This window comes from Eremothecium sinecaudum, chromosome VIII (assembly GCF_001548555.1).
Source record: "Eremothecium sinecaudum strain ATCC 58844 chromosome VIII, complete sequence".
In the NCBI taxonomy this organism is placed as follows: Eukaryota; Fungi; Ascomycota; class Saccharomycetes; order Saccharomycetales; family Saccharomycetaceae; genus Eremothecium; species Eremothecium sinecaudum.
Genome location: NC_030899.1, coordinates 210,223 through 225,956, shown reverse-complemented (window position 1 = coordinate 225,956; position 15,734 = coordinate 210,223). Strand labels below are relative to the sequence as shown.

The following is a 15,734-nucleotide window of genomic DNA, read 5'->3' as shown; positions in this document are numbered from 1 at the left end:
TATATCTAAATAATTCCTGCTCTATTTAACTTCTTAAATTTTCCATCTTCGACAATTCCAGATGAGTCTCCGTGTTCTCCAGTTAACCAACTTGGTAAGTAATCTATGTCCAGCTGCTGTTTAGAACACAATTCGTGGAGTCCACCAAAAACGTCGTTGCCCTGCAACCGTAGCTTAAAGTTCAGGCCACGTTCATTGTCCTTTACAGAGAAGGATACGTTTCTTACTGGAATTAGAGATTCATATTCGTCTACACTATCGTCATCACTATTATTATTCTCTTTATTATCACCGTGCAGTCTATATATTCGCTGTTGTGACCTTTTATTTAGGTACTTTTTTTTCCTTTTAATGCCATATTTTGACCCTTTAAACATTATCATAGATCGTTCTTGCTTCCACTTAACGTTCTCATCGTCATCATCGGTAGGTCTTCTTTTAGCAGGAACACCAACAACACTTGGATGCTTCTCCGGACTATCGAGAGGCGATGGCTCAATATTTTTATCGAGATAGGCTGTCCAAACACCCTGAAGATCCCTTCCAAAGCAGGCTCCGTAGCGCATGTTCACATCGGTAAGTGTTCCTCTAATTGCAGGTGAGATCTGGTTCAATTGTACAACAGCGCTGTCTTTCCTTAGCAGTATTAAAAGGCATTGCAAGATATACTGCGAATGTACATCTTTCTGTGCTGAGTGGTAAAGTACTCTATATCCAGTGGGGATTGCAACATAAAATGGCTTATGTGACATCAATCGAGAAGTATTGCATTCAAATAGCTGAACTCTACAGATCACTAAGGGTAGCACAGGATGCCGTTCTGAGTAAACATGACAATCGTGCAACTTGCCAATTAAAGATTTCAACCCATTCTCAAATCTCTTAAAATTAATTGGGATTTTGACAGGCTCTCCATCTTTATCACGCGTGCCAGAAGCCACCCACTCTAACGTAACCTTATCTAAAATCACTGCACTAACATCCAGTTGAGCCAATTGAAACAAATTAAATCCACTAGGCCATAGTTCGGTCACAACTAGTTGGCCTAACGCACGCAATCCAAATTTAGAGAGCTCTTCATAATGTTCGCTGTCTATTTTAGTTGGAGGGAAATTTTCTAACCATATTTGTAATATTCGCCTAAAAGTACCAATATCTAGTTTATTGATTTTCATCAAAATTTCTGACTGGTTTAACCCGCACAATGTATCACCATCTAGTAACATAATCAAGCACTAAAGCCTCAAGGAGGCCAATTAAACACTTTATAACTGCTCATCTGTCTTGTTCTTTCGTGGTTTATTATTGCTGAAAGACTATTTCTTTTTTTTTTTTTTTTCCAATATGAAAAATTTCAGTAGTACTCACATCTCATCGCTCATTTAAACACTTAATATAGCATCAGACGCAGCTTAAAAGGATCATTGATCACCATGTCTGCTACTATAGATGATTCCAAGGACCAAAAAATTGATAAGAAAACGCTTTTTGTGCGTAATCTTCCTTCAGATGCTACCGATGATGAGTTTTTGGATTTCTTTTCACAGTTCGTGCCAGTTAAGCATGCCGTAATTGTTAGAGACGATGAAGGTGTAAATAGAGGGTTTGGTTTTGTCTCTTTTGCTGTGGAAGCGGATACTGCAGCCGCTTTAGCGGCTGGTAGGAAAACTGCTTTCAAAGGTCGCTTATTGAAGATTCATTTTGCTAAGAGAAGGGAGCGTGAAAGTACTAAGATGGCTGATAAAGAGTCAGAAGATCAGGAGTCTATTGAAGATGTTGTTCCAGAAGAGAAAACTGAGCAAGAAGAAGCAGAATCTATTATGAAGGGAAAACCAAAGTTAATTATCAGGAATATGCCCTGGTCTTGCCGTGATTCCAATAAATTAAAAAAAATCTTTGGAAGATTTGGTACCGTTGTAGAAGCTAGCATTCCAAGGAATCCAGATGGCAGGTTGCGTGGTTTTGCGTTTGTCACTATGAAGAAGATTTCCAACTGTAAAAAGGCCATTGAAGAATGTAAGGACTTGAAGATCGACGGTAGACAAGTTGCGGTCGATTTTGCAGTTCAAAAGAACAGATGGGAGGAGTTCAAAGAGAAGCATGATACTCCTAAAGATGAAGATGACGCTACTGGCTCTGCTAGCGAAGCAGAGGATCTAGAAGAGGCCGAAAAAAGTTCAGGAAGTGAAGATGAGGAGGATGAGGCTGACTTGGATGATCTGGTCGAGGCAAACAAACTTTCAGAAGATATAGAAGAGAAACCACATGCTCCTAAGAATAGAAAAGAAACATACTCCGTCTTTATCCGTAATTTACCTTACGATGCTACGCAAGAGGCCCTAGAAGAATTTTTCTCTAAATTTGGTCCAGTGAAGTACGCTCTTCCTGTTCTAGACAAGGAAACTGGCTTAGCCAAGGGTACTGCATTTGTAGCATTTACTACACAGGAAGCGTACGAAGACTGCATCAACAATGCACCAGCAGTCGGCTCTACTTCTCTACTTATTAGTGATGATGTGCAACCTCAATACGTCTACGAAGGTCGAGTACTTTCGATCTCACCTACTCTAGACAGGGAAACTGCAAATAGGAATGCTGAGCGTAATGCAGCTAATCGGAAAGAGGCGTTTGGTATTGCTCCTGCAGAAAGGGACAGGCGTAACTTGTATTTAATGAATGAAGGTAAAATTGTCGAGGGTTCTAAATTAGCACAGCTATTGACACCAGCAGAAATGGCCATTAGACAGAAGTCTTACCAGCTAAGAGTTGAGCAAATAAAAAAGAACCCTGAATTGCACGTTTCAATGACTAGATTAGCTATCAGAAATATTCCAAGAGCAATGAACGAAGCTTCTTTAAAGATATTAGCTCGTAATGCCGTTGTGGAGTTTGCAAAAGAGGTTAAAGAAGGTTTGAGACATCCTTTATCCAAGGAAGAGATCTCAAGATCTACGAGAGAAAAGTATAAATTCATGTCTGAAGATGAAGTCCAAGCCGAGAAGAAGAGGGATAAGAAACGTGGGTTGATCAGGCAAGCAAAAATTATTATGGAGGTCAAAGGATCAACGACTGGTAGAAGCAAAGGATATGGTTTTGTAGAGTTCAGGGATCACAAATCGGCATTAATGGGACTAAGATGGCTAAATGCTCATAGGGTTACTCGTGAAGAAATTTTCGCTGGCGTGTCGGAAGAAGAGAAGAAGTTAGTCGATGCGGAAGGCATAGATCAGAGAAGGCTAACCGTCGAGTTTGCACTAGAAAATGCCACCGTAGTGAAAAGACGAAGAGAACGTATTAAGCAATCTAAGGAGTCTGGTAGAGTCAAGAGAAGCGCTGAAGATGATCCAAGTGACGTTGCTGCAGACAAGAACAAGAAGTTTAAAATGCATAAAAAGAATGATTTTCATCGTGACAGTAGAGGCAACAAGGACTCCAGGAAGAAATGGTCTAAAGATTCTAATACTACTAAGGGTTCCCCTAAATATAGGGATTCCAAGGTATCTAAGGATGCTAAGGATTCTAAAACCAGTGCATTCTCGGATGATATTAAGAGGTTAATTGGCTTCAAACGTAAAAGAAGACAGGGCAAGAAATAAATAATTTAAGTACCGTTGTGCATGTATATTACCTAAGAGTCATTTATCGTCATGATATATAATATATATAATATATATACAAAGACAAGATGATTTTAGCGCTTCTTCTTTCTCCGTGGGCCATTTGCACTTGAGCTTCCAGAGGTTATATTACCACTATTACCTTGGACTGCGGCTGCGGCAGCGGCTGCAGCAGCTAAAATCCTTCTGTTTACACCCAGGCCACCAATAGAACTGTTGGCCCCGCCGCCATTATTAACCGATTGCTGTTGTGTATTATGAGGATTGAACACATTCTTATTTTTCACACCTAAGTTCATGATGTCATTATCGTTGGTATGTATCCTTCGTGGTGGATATTTATAATTCAAACCCTCAAAAACATTTTCAGCCACTGGAGGATCATTATTCGTGAAATATTCATGTTCCAATGCATGTATAGCGTCAATTCTTGTGATAGGATCGTATTTCAATAATCTATAAAGGAGATCTAGCGCGCTTTTATCTCTTCCACCAGACGATTGGTACCAAACTGCCAAGTTATCTCTATATTTCGAAAATTTAGCCAATTGCTCATACTCAGGGTATTTGTGGATATTAGGCCAGTTTTGTTGAGTTGGAGTACCAAGAACCTCCAAGATTCTCTGCAGTTGGTTACTTTGGAAAGGTACGCTCTTTTTAGAGTCCATTTTGGCTTCTTCACCTTTGAATATAGGACGCAAGCCAATTAATTCCGCCAATATGCACCCCACAGCCCATAAATCTATTGCTGGGGAGTAATGCCGAGCACCAAGCAACAGTTCAGGAGCTCGATACCAAATAGTGACAACAACTTTGTCACCTGTATATAATGTCTGGACCATGTTATAAAATTTCCGTGCTAAACCAAGGTCACCGATCTTCACACAACCATCCACTGTTACCATGATATTAGCAGGCTTCAGATCCCTGTGTAGGATCCAATTTTGATGCAAGTATGAAACACCATCCAAGATTTGCCACATTATGGATTTCAGCATCCTAGCGGGGATCAACCTCTTTTCTGGATGATAATGGAAGTGAATTATTTGCAGCAAATCGTGCTCTGCAAATTCAGACACCATATAAATACTCTTCTTCTCCAGGAATATCTCCACCAACTTAGTCAAGTGCTTATTATCCAGCTCTCGGCACAACGACATCTCTCGACACGCACTCTGAGAAATTCCTATATAATGCAGTTGTTCAACGCCCTCTCGCTCGGTCTTGAACTTCTTGATGGCGTAAAATCGAGTAGAGCCCTTCTTTTTAGGAGATAATTTCATGGAATTACCCGAACCTCTATTGCCATGTCCAAGATCGGGCGCATTGTTATTAGACGGCGATATTGAGTCCTTCAGCACCTCTTCATTAATGTGTAAATTATCATTCACATTACCATCGACGTCTTTCAATGAAATATTACCATGATTATTATCCAGATTTAACATAGAACCATTAATTAACCCATTTTTAGAGCTAGAATTGCTATCTTCAGCAACAGGAGATTTTGCTTTTGCCTTGTAAACCTTACCGTAGGTCCCTGACGCAATATACCCAATAATTTCGAACCTCTCTAGAACAGATACTCTACTGGCATCTTTTCTCTGTCGGTAAGGGCCAATAGAGAACACGTTGTTATTCGCCATCAACATCGGTGATTTTGAATTGTTTGTATTACCTTTACTATCCAATAGCTGCTGTTGTTGGTGAGACCATGCATTTCTGCCTGGACCTTGATTAGAGATGGAATAGAACTTATTCTGTTGGATATGATGTTGGTTATTCATTTTGTTCTTCAATGCATGTATGGGTCATTTAAACGTATATTGAAAGCTAAGCAATTGCACTTTTACTAATATTTAGTCAATGGCTAAGTTGTATGATTACAAGTTACAGTTGTTCAGGTTCATTTTCATGCTAGAAAACTGATAGTAAATAATTTTAATATTAGGCTCAGCTATGAAGCAAGCTAGGTTCTAGGGCCTTATCGATGGCTGATATATGATTTATAGCTCTATATATTAATCTTGAATGATTTGGATGGTCAGTGGAACGGTCAACGTTCCCCTGTTCCACGTTTTATGAATTTTCGCTGTAATTTCTGGAATGGGCTGATCATCCACCTGGCAACATATGGAGCTCCCCAAAGACTTGCGAGAACTCTAAATGGATATAAAGCTTTGACTATAAAATATGCCAATGTACCAGTAAGGACAAGCTTCTCCTTGTCCAATTCAGCGCTCTTTTCGCCACATACCTTCTCTATAAATGGCAATCCCTGGTTAATCTTTTCGGTGATATATGAGGGAAGCATAGACGCGTCGAAGTCTGTGAATCCATATAAGACCCACCAGATGGAGAATAACGGCGCAATTGCGGTTACTTCGTGAAGAATTAAGAAGGCAGTTATATTTGAAAACGGTCCGTTTTGTAGCAGAGCCTCAAGAAATCTAGCTGCTGGAGGGTAGGAAAATAGCTTTGTGAGGATTCGGGAACGGTTTATATAGGCGTGGATCTTCGAAGGGACTGTTTTCTGTGTGTAAGCTCTTGTTGCGGAGTTATGGAACGCCATTATATTGGAGTTCCTTATGGGCAAGCATCTGGAAATTAGCGGTTTGCTGAAGATCGATATAGAAGAGTACTGACGACGAAAAAACAACGGTAGAGTTAATACCATGTTGAATGTTTACTGAATGTGTAATGGTTGATTTTGTTTACTGTGTATTTACAAGTTTTTATATTTTAGAGTTAATTTTTAACAATGACATGTTCAGGGAGAGAGGCTGCATTCACCAGAAATATTCTAAGTTCCAGGATTGACTACGGCGTAACAACGTCTGCATAGCTGACCTTCGGATTCCGAATTATGCTTCCAGCATCTTGGACAGCTGGATTTTGCACTTGCTTCTACCAGTAAGCTAATTTTGTTCCCATCGTTTAGGGTTATCACATCCAAAATACCATTGGCTGATAATGACGCCTCACCTTGTATAATATTGAACTCACCTGACTGTGTTAAATCTGCTAGCTCTTCTGGATCAAATTGCTCACCTTGGTTACAGTATAGGGTAGTTTTAACTTGCCCAGGTTTGGTTACATCTGAAAGTGCACCAAAGGCTTTTTTGAAGCTTTGAAGCACAAGTAACTTGTTTTGGAACTCTGATACTATGGATTCATGATTAGAAAAATCGACGCCTGAGTAGGATCTGGTCATAGGACAGTAGTCAATGGGCTTTTGGGAGTAAATAGAGTTTTGTAGCCATCCAGTTGGAAGATGATTAAAGACTTCCTGGATCATGATAGGAATTATGGGGCCAAGTATGGTACGATATACTTCTAGTATATGGAAAAAGGTCGTTTGTATCTGGCGCCGTTTTATACTAGTCAAGGAGTCGGAGTATAAACTGTCCTTGGCAATATCAAAGTAAAATGCAGATAGAAGATTGTTCATATTGTATTGCACCAATGTGGATACCTTTGCAAAGTTGAAGTTCTGGTAGCACTTGTTGGTCTCAATACTTAGTTCTTTCAACTTTGCCAAGACATAACGATCTACTGGCCTGAGCTGATCGAATGGCAGAAGAACAAAGTCTTGGCTATTTTGTAAATTCCCTAATAGGAAACGGAAAGTAAGCCTGAAGTTCTTCAAGGCATCTGCCACATGTGTAGAAACAGTTGGGCCCACAGCAACGTCAGAAGTGAAGTCCGATTGTGCGACAAGTAGACGCAGACCATCAATGCCCAAGCTGGGTCCTATGTTTGGTTTACCGGTGAAGATATCACTAGGCGTGATAACGTTACCAATTGACTTCGACATCTTAATGCCGTTTTCGTCTAATGTGAAACCATGGGTCACAACAGATCCAAATGGTGCCTTACTTGTACCAGTCGAACAGACTTTAGTTAGGACAGAACTTTGAAACCAGCCTCTATGCTGATCAGAACCTTCCAAGTATAAATTACAGAGGGGTTCAGGTAGTTTTTCTAGACCTAGTTCTTCCTTGTACCAACGAACAATGGAGTTCCAACTGGAGCCACTGTCAAACCACACATCAACTGTATCCTTACCTCTCATATATTTATGTGCATCTTTCTTGTAATTTTCCGGCAACCAGTACTGCATGTTTTCCTCTGTCGATGGAGCGAACCATGCATCAGTTCCTTTCGCTTCGATGGTTTTTATAATATGTTCAATAGTCTCCTCATTTATTAACACTTCATCAGGATTATCCTTCTTATGCAGCACGGGAATTGGAACACCCCAAGATCTTTGTCTGGATATACACCATTCAGACCTGCTCTTTATAAACGCAGACAGTCTATTACGACCACGGCTTGGGTAGAACCGCACAGTTTCCAAACTTTCCAATGCTTGCTTTTTCACGTCTTCCAAGCAGGCAAACCATTGTGGTGTCGATCTCACAATGATTGGCTTCTTGGACCTCCAATCATATGGGTATGAATGAGTGTGGTCATATGAACTTTGAAGCATGTCCTTTTCCTGTAACAGCGACAGCACTGTAGTCGTTGTCCCAGCATCAAGAACCTTTCTGGGTTTACCATCTTCCCCAACTAAAATAGTACGCAGATGTTGAGGCATTTCTTCAATTATATATCTGCCCTCATGGTCGACAGGAGAGTAGACTTCTAAATTATTGGCAATACCGACCACATAGTCATCCTGACCATGACCTGGACATGTATGGACCATCCCAGTACCAGTACCACTGACAACATGATTACCATGCAACAGCGGTCTCGTTTCATCAGATACTAATGGGTTTGTGTATTGTAGTCCAGCTAGCTCTGCCCCCGATAGTTCAGCGACAGCTGTGGGTGTCTTTGAATCACCCCAAGTTAGCCTGTCAATGGCACTAGATTCAATCAGAAGAATCTCATTTTCAGCTTCAACGGCAGTATAGTACATATTTTCGTTGAAACAGATAGCCCTGTTAGAGAACAGAGTCCATGGAGTTGTGGTCCAAGCTAAACACTTAATGGGTTTGTTCACACCAGAAAGCTTCTCTAATCGAGTCTGCAACAACTCACAAGAAGCCTTCGTAAGAGGAAACTTTACGTAGACGGCAGTCGACTTATGATCCTCCTTATACTCCAGCTCTCCTTCTGCTAAAGCCGTATAAGTCTCTGTGCCCCAGTACACAGGTTTCCGTTGTCTCTTGATTAACCCACGCTCAAACATCTTCTGAAGCACCCGCAATTGGTCCAGCTCATACTGCTTTTCATTAGTGCAATAAAAATCATCCCAGTTTGCCAATACACCTAGCTCCCAGAACTGTTTCTTCTGCTTTTTAACTGCTTGCGATGCATGTTTCGACGCCAGCGACCGCACTTTCGTAGGGGAAAGATCGCCCACTTGTCCGTTGAGCTCACGTAATGCCTTCAGCTCAATAGGAAGCCCATGGCAGTCCCATCCAAGCTTATAATAAACATATTTACCCTGCATCAAATGGTACCGATTAATGATGTCTTTCAAGATTTTGTTTAATGAGTGTCCAAAATGAATATCGCCATTAGCATATGGCGGCCCATCATGCAAAACAAAAACATTATTCTTAATAAATGACAGTTTCTCGTCTTGATCGGTTATTGCAGACAGCTTTTTCAAAAGTTCTTCGTATTGTCGCTTATATACCTCATCGGATGATTGGGATATTAGCTCTCCGAAGGTCTTCTGTAAGGAAGATCTTTTGGCAAACTTAGTCTTAGGCAAAAGCAGCGTCTTTTGGTACGCATGTTTAGAATAACACCTAGTCACCACCCACATTTAACCTTAACCAGCGTCTGTTAGTTCTATTCCGCTCCATTAAAGATGCTCGAAGCATCTATTAAGATTTTTCATTCCGCACAGAAACTACCGCATACAGCCAGCCGACAGGATTATAAATTTAAAATACGCACCAAATAATACTCATCTCTTCTTTTATATACTCATCTCGACGTTTTAGCAGCATGGTAACGGATAATTGGAACCAAATGTCGGGTTCCTACTGTACAACCATCTCTCCTCCTTCCAGTCCCGGTCCTGACATCGACGTCTTGAAGGACATCTCATCTCAAGAGCGTCGCAGTAACCTTCTTATAAATCATCTTGTTCAAAACTTATTAGAAAATTATGGTGATTTGCTCGAGCCAGTGGCTTCTAGTCGTTCGAAACCAATACAGCCTTATGAGATTGTAACTTTCATTCATTGCATGCTCCTCAGAAGTAGGGCATCGGAACGTCAATTCCTCTCAGCTTACGATTTAACTGCAAAATTTCTGGATAGCTGCCGCCGCCACGATATCAACTATCTGCAGTTTCTACACTACGACATACGCAAGGCCATCACAGCTTGTATGCTGTTTAGTCACTATAAGTGTCAGGGTTTGGGCTGCTGTCCGTACTATCTCTACTCGCGCATGACTGGTCTCAGCGAAGAAGAAATACGAAACATATGCCGTATCGTCGGCCTCGTGCTCCAATACTGCTTCAGGTCACCATCAGAACCAGATCTAGGCCCCATATGACCCACAGCAATAGGTCAGCAGTTGTTGGAGCAGGCTCTCCGGGTCACGTGACCTATGACACACACCTTTGTTATTGCTGAAGAACGGATTCAAAGCCGCTTCTCACTACAAGACAAATGCTTCAAGCAGCTGAAACTATACAGGCTGCGAATGCTCGCATATTATAATGTCCGAAGACAGGCTGTTCTTTCAGCAGGCTGCGGAAGCTATTATGCAGACTTGTCTTCATAGCGACAGGATTGATCCCACTATTCGTGAACTACTATCTCGTATTAGGTCCACATCATCAAATAATGTTTCAGAACACAACCAAGCTTACGAAAACAGTATCGAAGGACAACCGAACTACTTTGACACACTTCTCTCATCGAACTCAAATTCTGTTTCGACAGTAAGTTCGAATACAGTTAAAAAACGCAAGGTGTCGCTGCCGACATGTAAAAGCGACGATCATTCCTCTGGCGAGGACCGTAAGTTCCACTGCGCGAAGTGCAACTTAGTATTTCGCCGAAGCGGCGATCTTCGCCGACATGAGAAAGTGCACCTGCCGATTTTGCCAAATATCTGTTCACTATGTGGCAAAGGATTTGCCAGGAAAGATGCACTGAAAAGACATTTTGACACTCTCACATGCAAGCGTAATAGGCTTAAGTTGTTAGCAATAGGAGGCGATATTAACGAAATCCTAGAAAAAGCCCGCCAAAACGGGGCAGGAGTTTGAACTATTTATGATAATGCTTAAAAACCACCGAAACCGGTTAGACGGCGTAAAAGGAATCAATTTTATATATATACATGTAACTTCATAAATGTATATATGTACCGTTAGAGTTTCCACAACTTAAAGTCATTTTTCAAACGGCTCCACTACACAATATCTTACTCGACGTCGGCTTCAAAACCTTGGCCTTCAATCAAGTCTGGAATGTCGTCTTCCTTACCTTCATCTTTAGCATTTCCAGCGTTTTCACCAAGCTTGGTAGCTTGCAATTGGGAAGCTAATTGAGTCAAAGCCTCAATCGACTCAGAGCCCATTTGTGGAATAATACCTGGGAACATTTCTTGCAAGGATTTTTCTTGTGGAATACCGTAGAAAACCGAGGTGTTATGTTGAGGAGCAACTTGAACACCGACCTTGTTAAAATGCAAAACGTTACCGTCTTCCTTAAAGAAATTGGCTTCTTCAACATTGTCAATAGTGACAGCCTTTAATTTTGCAAGTTGACTTTGTAATTTGGTGTCATCCTTATTCGAGTTGTTGCCGCCGGTAGATTTCTTAGCCAGCTTTCTACGTGTACCGCCGACCTTGTTATTAGCAGATAATTTTTGAAGTTTTGCTAGCTTCTCTTGGTCAATGGGCATCTTGAGGGTATAAATGGATGCTTGAAGGTTATAAAGGTAGTACTTTGAGTCCAATAGTATTACTGTTGGTTTATAGTATGTCTATTGCATAGAAAAATTTTTCAACATTGAAAAAAAGGATTGGCCCTTTCCGATACTAGACATTATGTAATTTATGACTAGCCTTCTAGCGAGCGTTAGATACTGGTATTAGAGGTACATATCCCCGATTGCAAGTGTTGTGGGGATTTATATACTTTTAGTGTAATTGTAGGGTGAAACTACTTAGATTTATTCTTCCTGAAGAGGCTAAACTTTGGTTTCTTCTCAACTGAGCTACTACTGCTTGGAGGGGTAGTCTTACCCTCAAGCGCTGAGTTTACTGGCCTAGCTGGGTAAGTAGTTTGGTTGGAGGAATTGCTAAGGTTGACAGAGCTTGTGGAAGAATCGGTGGTCGAATAGCCATTGAGAGTTGGTTTGGTTGCAGGACCCAAAGGCAGAAGAAGTGGAGCGCTGCCTGCTGCGCTTTTTTGGGGTTGTGAGAGGTCGTTGTGGGCCACGGTGTTGGGGGTAAGGACTTCTTCAGTGGAAGAGGTGCTTACGACTCGAGACTGCGAGGGGGTTGGTGTTGTTAAGGCCGCTGGGAAGGGCGAAGGGGGTACAGCACCTGTCTTTGGCTGCGGGAAATTAGATCTTGAGCGTGAATCACCCGATTGAGACTCGCTGCGGATGGAGAAGTCATGCAGCGCGGTGTTGGAGGCGTTCTTGATGTTTTTGAGTTGGTTTTGCCTGTGCTTTCTATCCGTCTTTTTGATGAGCTGAGTTCCCGTTCCGTGCGGTAAAGATACAGCTGTCCTCTGTGGGGGGTATATACCTGCCAAGCTATTCGCGCGGCTATACTGGTGGGTAGGTCTGCCAGAGCCAACGGGTCTTTGCAGAGGTGTGATATTGAAGACCGGATTGGTAGATCTACGAGTTGGATGAAGAGGGACCATTGGATGGTGGGTAAATCTTCTTTGAAGCTCTAGCTCGCGCTCCTGCAGTTCGACTTCTCTTTTCTTCAGCTCCAGTTCGCGTTCTTGGAGAGCGATTCCAGGAGGAAGGGGCTTTCTCTGGCTATTCATAGTTTCTGTTATGCCAGGAACATAACCTGCATCTGTATGCTTTCCATTCGGAGAGGGAGAGGCAACCGGCGTTGATTCATTGTACATGATGCCGTACATTGCAAACTCCTGCAGATCGCTTAGAAGAGGTGTAGTAGGAGAACTCTCATCTTGGGTGCTAGAGCTTTCGTTAGTAGCTGACTGTTCACCGCTCGAAGGCCGTTCACCGCTCGAAGACCGTTCACCACTTGATGACCGTTCACCACTTGAAGGCCGCTCACCGGCTGAAGGTTGCTCACCAGCTGAAGGTTGTTCAGCGGCTGGAGGTTGTCCACAACTTGAAGGCTGTTCGCCAGTCGCAATGGGCGAGGTAATCTCAGGGACGCGTCCTGGATTGGATGGCACGGAAGTATCTATAGGTGGTAGTTTAGGACCATGGCCATTCATAAAAACGCCTGGAGATAGTTCGCCGTCTGGCTTTGGAAGTTTCATTATGGCAAGTTGTGATTTTACCTGTGCCACTTTTCTTTTTTCCGAATTCATATGCACATGCAGTCTATAAACTTCGGATTTGAGCATTTTGATTTCATTAAAGTACCTCTGACTTTGTTCCTGCATTTCGCGATCCTTTTGCTGCAGTTTCTCCACATAGGCCTTTTCCTGCATTTCAGCTTCCGTCCTGAGTTCCTCCATCTGCTGCACTAACTCCTCCTGCTTCGCGTTAGCAGACTTCAAGCACACAAACCACCTCGACTCACCGTCGTTCATTTTTTGGTACTGACACATCATTGCATATAGAAACTCAAGGTAAGGAGTCTTGATACCATGGTCATCTGCCAATAAAATTGGTTGCAATAATAGCATGTCAATGTCCATTGGCGCATATCTATGCATAAAGTAGTATAATAGTTTTGGCATTTCCGCTTTGTTCATATTAACCCAGTGCTTGAAAAGCTGACTTTCATTATCGTATGGTTGTGACAATTTAGCGCCCATTGAGCGTGAAAGGGTAATAATCTCCGTTACAAAACCCGAGATCAAAGGTTTAGCCAAAACCTGATGTTGAAGTTTCGATGGCTCTAGCTCTTCCAGCAGTACAAGCAAAGATTCAAAACAAATTTGTGGTAGTGCCAGCTTCCACTGCTGTGAAAGGAACTCCAGGTACGAGGAATTACAAAGATCAACCACATCCTCGGGCAACAATTTCTGGAAAAAACCTTGTAACGTTTTTAGGTGCGAAATCGTTTCCTTTGAATATTTGCTCGAGATACTCTTGTTCCGCTTTCCACTCTGCCCTATATATATATGCTGCTTACTTTTTGCATTAAACTGTGCAAACGAATTCCCGCCCGTATGTCTAATATCATAATCAGTGACAACAGAGAATACCCGAACCTCTCCATCAGCAGCTTTAATTCGCACAAACGGCTCTAAATATACATAACCGGAACTCTCAATCACTATAGTTGTACTGGGCTTTACAACCGATCCCAATTTCACTCCCATGGAGGACATTTCTTGCAATGAACTAGCACTCAAAATCACCAAATCAAAAACACCCGCGTCAGGCTGCTCAATAAATACATCCAATGATTCAAAAGCCCGCTTCACCTTATAAGTCTCGTGCCCGCACTCGGTCTTCATCTCAAACACACCATCGCCCACGTGACCACTGACATGAACCAAGTCGACATCTTCTCTAAGAGACAACCGCCATGTATAAAACGCAATATTTGGACTTTGTCCGATAGTCAGTACTCTTAGTTGCGACAATACCATTGGTTTTTAGTTCACAGTGGCAAACTGATTTAAAAGATAATTTAAAATGTTTAACACAACAGAATCACAGAAAAACAAAAACTAGTTCTCGATTCAACTCGATAGCCACCCTCTATAATAAATTAGCTATCTGTGGAAGTGTAAAACCTGGATCTTAGCACCAGCTTTGTAAAGATTATTAATGGTTTCAAGTATCGGAACTTTTCTAGTAAAATTTCATCGCTTTGTGGGTGGTTGCTACAATCAAATTACCCGGCCAGACACCGGAATTCTTAAAAAATGCACGATTATCAATACATACAATGGATGTGATTGGAGGGCGCGAAGGTGATGGGTCACCTTTGAAATGGGATATGTCGTGCCAGGATATGCTACTCGTAGACTAAAATATTATGATCATACGGTTGTATACTATCCGCCTTTTAAGCGGGTTTGTTTACCAAGAAGCCTAAAGTTTGATGACTTGCCGCCAGATATAATTGAGCTAGTATTCGTGTACAGTGGGAATAAACAGCTGCCAACGTGCAATAAACTGCTGTATAGGGTGCTAAAACCTCAAAGACATCTAGTGGAACTGTTTTTTCGAGTTAATTTCGTTGTCGATGCAAATGCATTAATTCCGACCGCGGCGAATACTAGGCGCGTTCCAATTTTACTGGTCGAAGTGTTTGACAGATTACTGTTTATAGAGCACTTGAATGATAAACCTTCATTGCTGGATGAGATTGTGTTGATTGAGGCTTACTGCGAAGTGAAGAGAATTCAAGAGGCTAGAGAAAAGGGGGAGACGAGTTCAACAGCAAGCGTCGAGGTTGAGAGAGATGAGGAGACAGGTAGGCCAGTGAGGGACTTTCCACAGGCATTTTATGTGCACAAGCACATCTATTTCTGGAACCAGGTAGATAGACAGCCTCCAGTTTACAACCAGATGTTGTTGAAGCTAAATGGGCACTTTGTCATACGACAGGTTGCTTATTTGGTAGAACAGGTGATTCGGTGGTTCTTCCGCGAAAATAATGAAAATTATGATGTGTATCACCTTTTTCATGCATTAAGCCTAATATTGCATTTATCTGTACTGCACGATTTGCAGTTGGACAAGGTGGAGCCTCTGGTAGTGCTAATTGACCATCTTTTCTTTGAAAGTATCAGTAATCTTACAACTCTCCTTATAGCGACGGAAGAAACGCTTCTTTCACGCAAGTACAGAATTGTTGAAAAGTTTGTGCATAAGTTTTACTGCGGTAAGAATGATCTACTGTCCGACGATTATCTTTGGTTAAAGTTACGAGAAGCTAACGATAATAATCTGACCAAGATAATTTTAGGACAGGGTGGAAGACCGAGCTTCAACGCCGTGCTTTGA

The 15,734-nt window shown here is 41.8% G+C and overlaps 10 protein-coding genes across 10 annotated transcripts; 4 read left to right on the top strand and 6 right to left on the bottom strand.

Moving 5' to 3' along the window:
- Positions 1-5: 5 nt before the first annotated feature.
- CHL4 (Chl4p) lies at positions 6-1,226 on the bottom strand (the record flags this gene model as incomplete). Its single annotated transcript, XM_018134155.1, has 1 exon — positions 6-1,226. The coding sequence occupies one exon, from the start codon at positions 1,224-1,226 to the stop codon at positions 6-8; it is 1,221 nt and encodes a 406-aa protein (XP_017989573.1).
- A 207-nt stretch (positions 1,227-1,433) lies between these two features.
- NOP4 (mRNA-binding ribosome biosynthesis protein NOP4) lies at positions 1,434-3,596 on the top strand (the record flags this gene model as incomplete). Its single annotated transcript, XM_018134156.1, has 1 exon — positions 1,434-3,596. The coding sequence occupies one exon, from the start codon at positions 1,434-1,436 to the stop codon at positions 3,594-3,596; it is 2,163 nt and encodes a 720-aa protein (XP_017989572.1).
- Positions 3,597-3,691: 95 nt separating this feature from the next.
- SSN3 (cyclin-dependent serine/threonine protein kinase SSN3) lies at positions 3,692-5,404 on the bottom strand (the record flags this gene model as incomplete). Its single annotated transcript, XM_018134157.1, has 1 exon — positions 3,692-5,404. The coding sequence occupies one exon, from the start codon at positions 5,402-5,404 to the stop codon at positions 3,692-3,694; it is 1,713 nt and encodes a 570-aa protein (XP_017989571.1).
- A 269-nt stretch (positions 5,405-5,673) lies between these two features.
- Positions 5,674-6,294, bottom strand: MRX11 (Mrx11p; the record flags this gene model as incomplete). The annotated part of the gene is made up of 1 exon (XM_018134158.1): positions 5,674-6,294. One exon carries the CDS (start codon positions 6,292-6,294, stop codon positions 5,674-5,676), a length of 621 nt encoding a protein of 206 aa, XP_017989570.1.
- A 126-nt stretch (positions 6,295-6,420) lies between these two features.
- ISM1 (isoleucine--tRNA ligase ISM1) lies at positions 6,421-9,402 on the bottom strand (the record flags this gene model as incomplete). Its single annotated transcript, XM_018134159.1, has 1 exon — positions 6,421-9,402. The coding sequence occupies one exon, from the start codon at positions 9,400-9,402 to the stop codon at positions 6,421-6,423; it is 2,982 nt and encodes a 993-aa protein (XP_017989569.1).
- A 185-nt stretch (positions 9,403-9,587) lies between these two features.
- On the top strand, positions 9,588-10,145 carry AW171_hschr84621 (uncharacterized protein; the record flags this gene model as incomplete). The annotated part of the gene is made up of 1 exon (XM_018134160.1): positions 9,588-10,145. The coding sequence occupies one exon, from the start codon at positions 9,588-9,590 to the stop codon at positions 10,143-10,145; it is 558 nt and encodes a 185-aa protein (XP_017989568.1).
- A 166-nt stretch (positions 10,146-10,311) lies between these two features.
- Positions 10,312-10,866, top strand: MET31 (Met31p; the record flags this gene model as incomplete). The annotated part of the gene is made up of 1 exon (XM_018134161.1): positions 10,312-10,866. The coding sequence occupies one exon, from the start codon at positions 10,312-10,314 to the stop codon at positions 10,864-10,866; it is 555 nt and encodes a 184-aa protein (XP_017989567.1).
- A 158-nt stretch (positions 10,867-11,024) lies between these two features.
- Positions 11,025-11,507, bottom strand: EGD1 (Egd1p; the record flags this gene model as incomplete). Its single annotated transcript, XM_018134162.1, has 1 exon — positions 11,025-11,507. The coding sequence occupies one exon, from the start codon at positions 11,505-11,507 to the stop codon at positions 11,025-11,027; it is 483 nt and encodes a 160-aa protein (XP_017989566.1).
- A 260-nt stretch (positions 11,508-11,767) lies between these two features.
- SVL3 (Svl3p) lies at positions 11,768-14,368 on the bottom strand (the record flags this gene model as incomplete). The annotated part of the gene is made up of 1 exon (XM_018134163.1): positions 11,768-14,368. One exon carries the CDS (start codon positions 14,366-14,368, stop codon positions 11,768-11,770), a length of 2,601 nt encoding a protein of 866 aa, XP_017989565.1.
- Positions 14,369-14,714: 346 nt separating this feature from the next.
- AW171_hschr84617 (uncharacterized protein) lies at positions 14,715-15,734 on the top strand (the record flags this gene model as incomplete). The annotated part of the gene is made up of 1 exon (XM_018134164.1): positions 14,715-15,734. The coding sequence occupies one exon, from the start codon at positions 14,715-14,717 to the stop codon at positions 15,732-15,734; it is 1,020 nt and encodes a 339-aa protein (XP_017989564.1).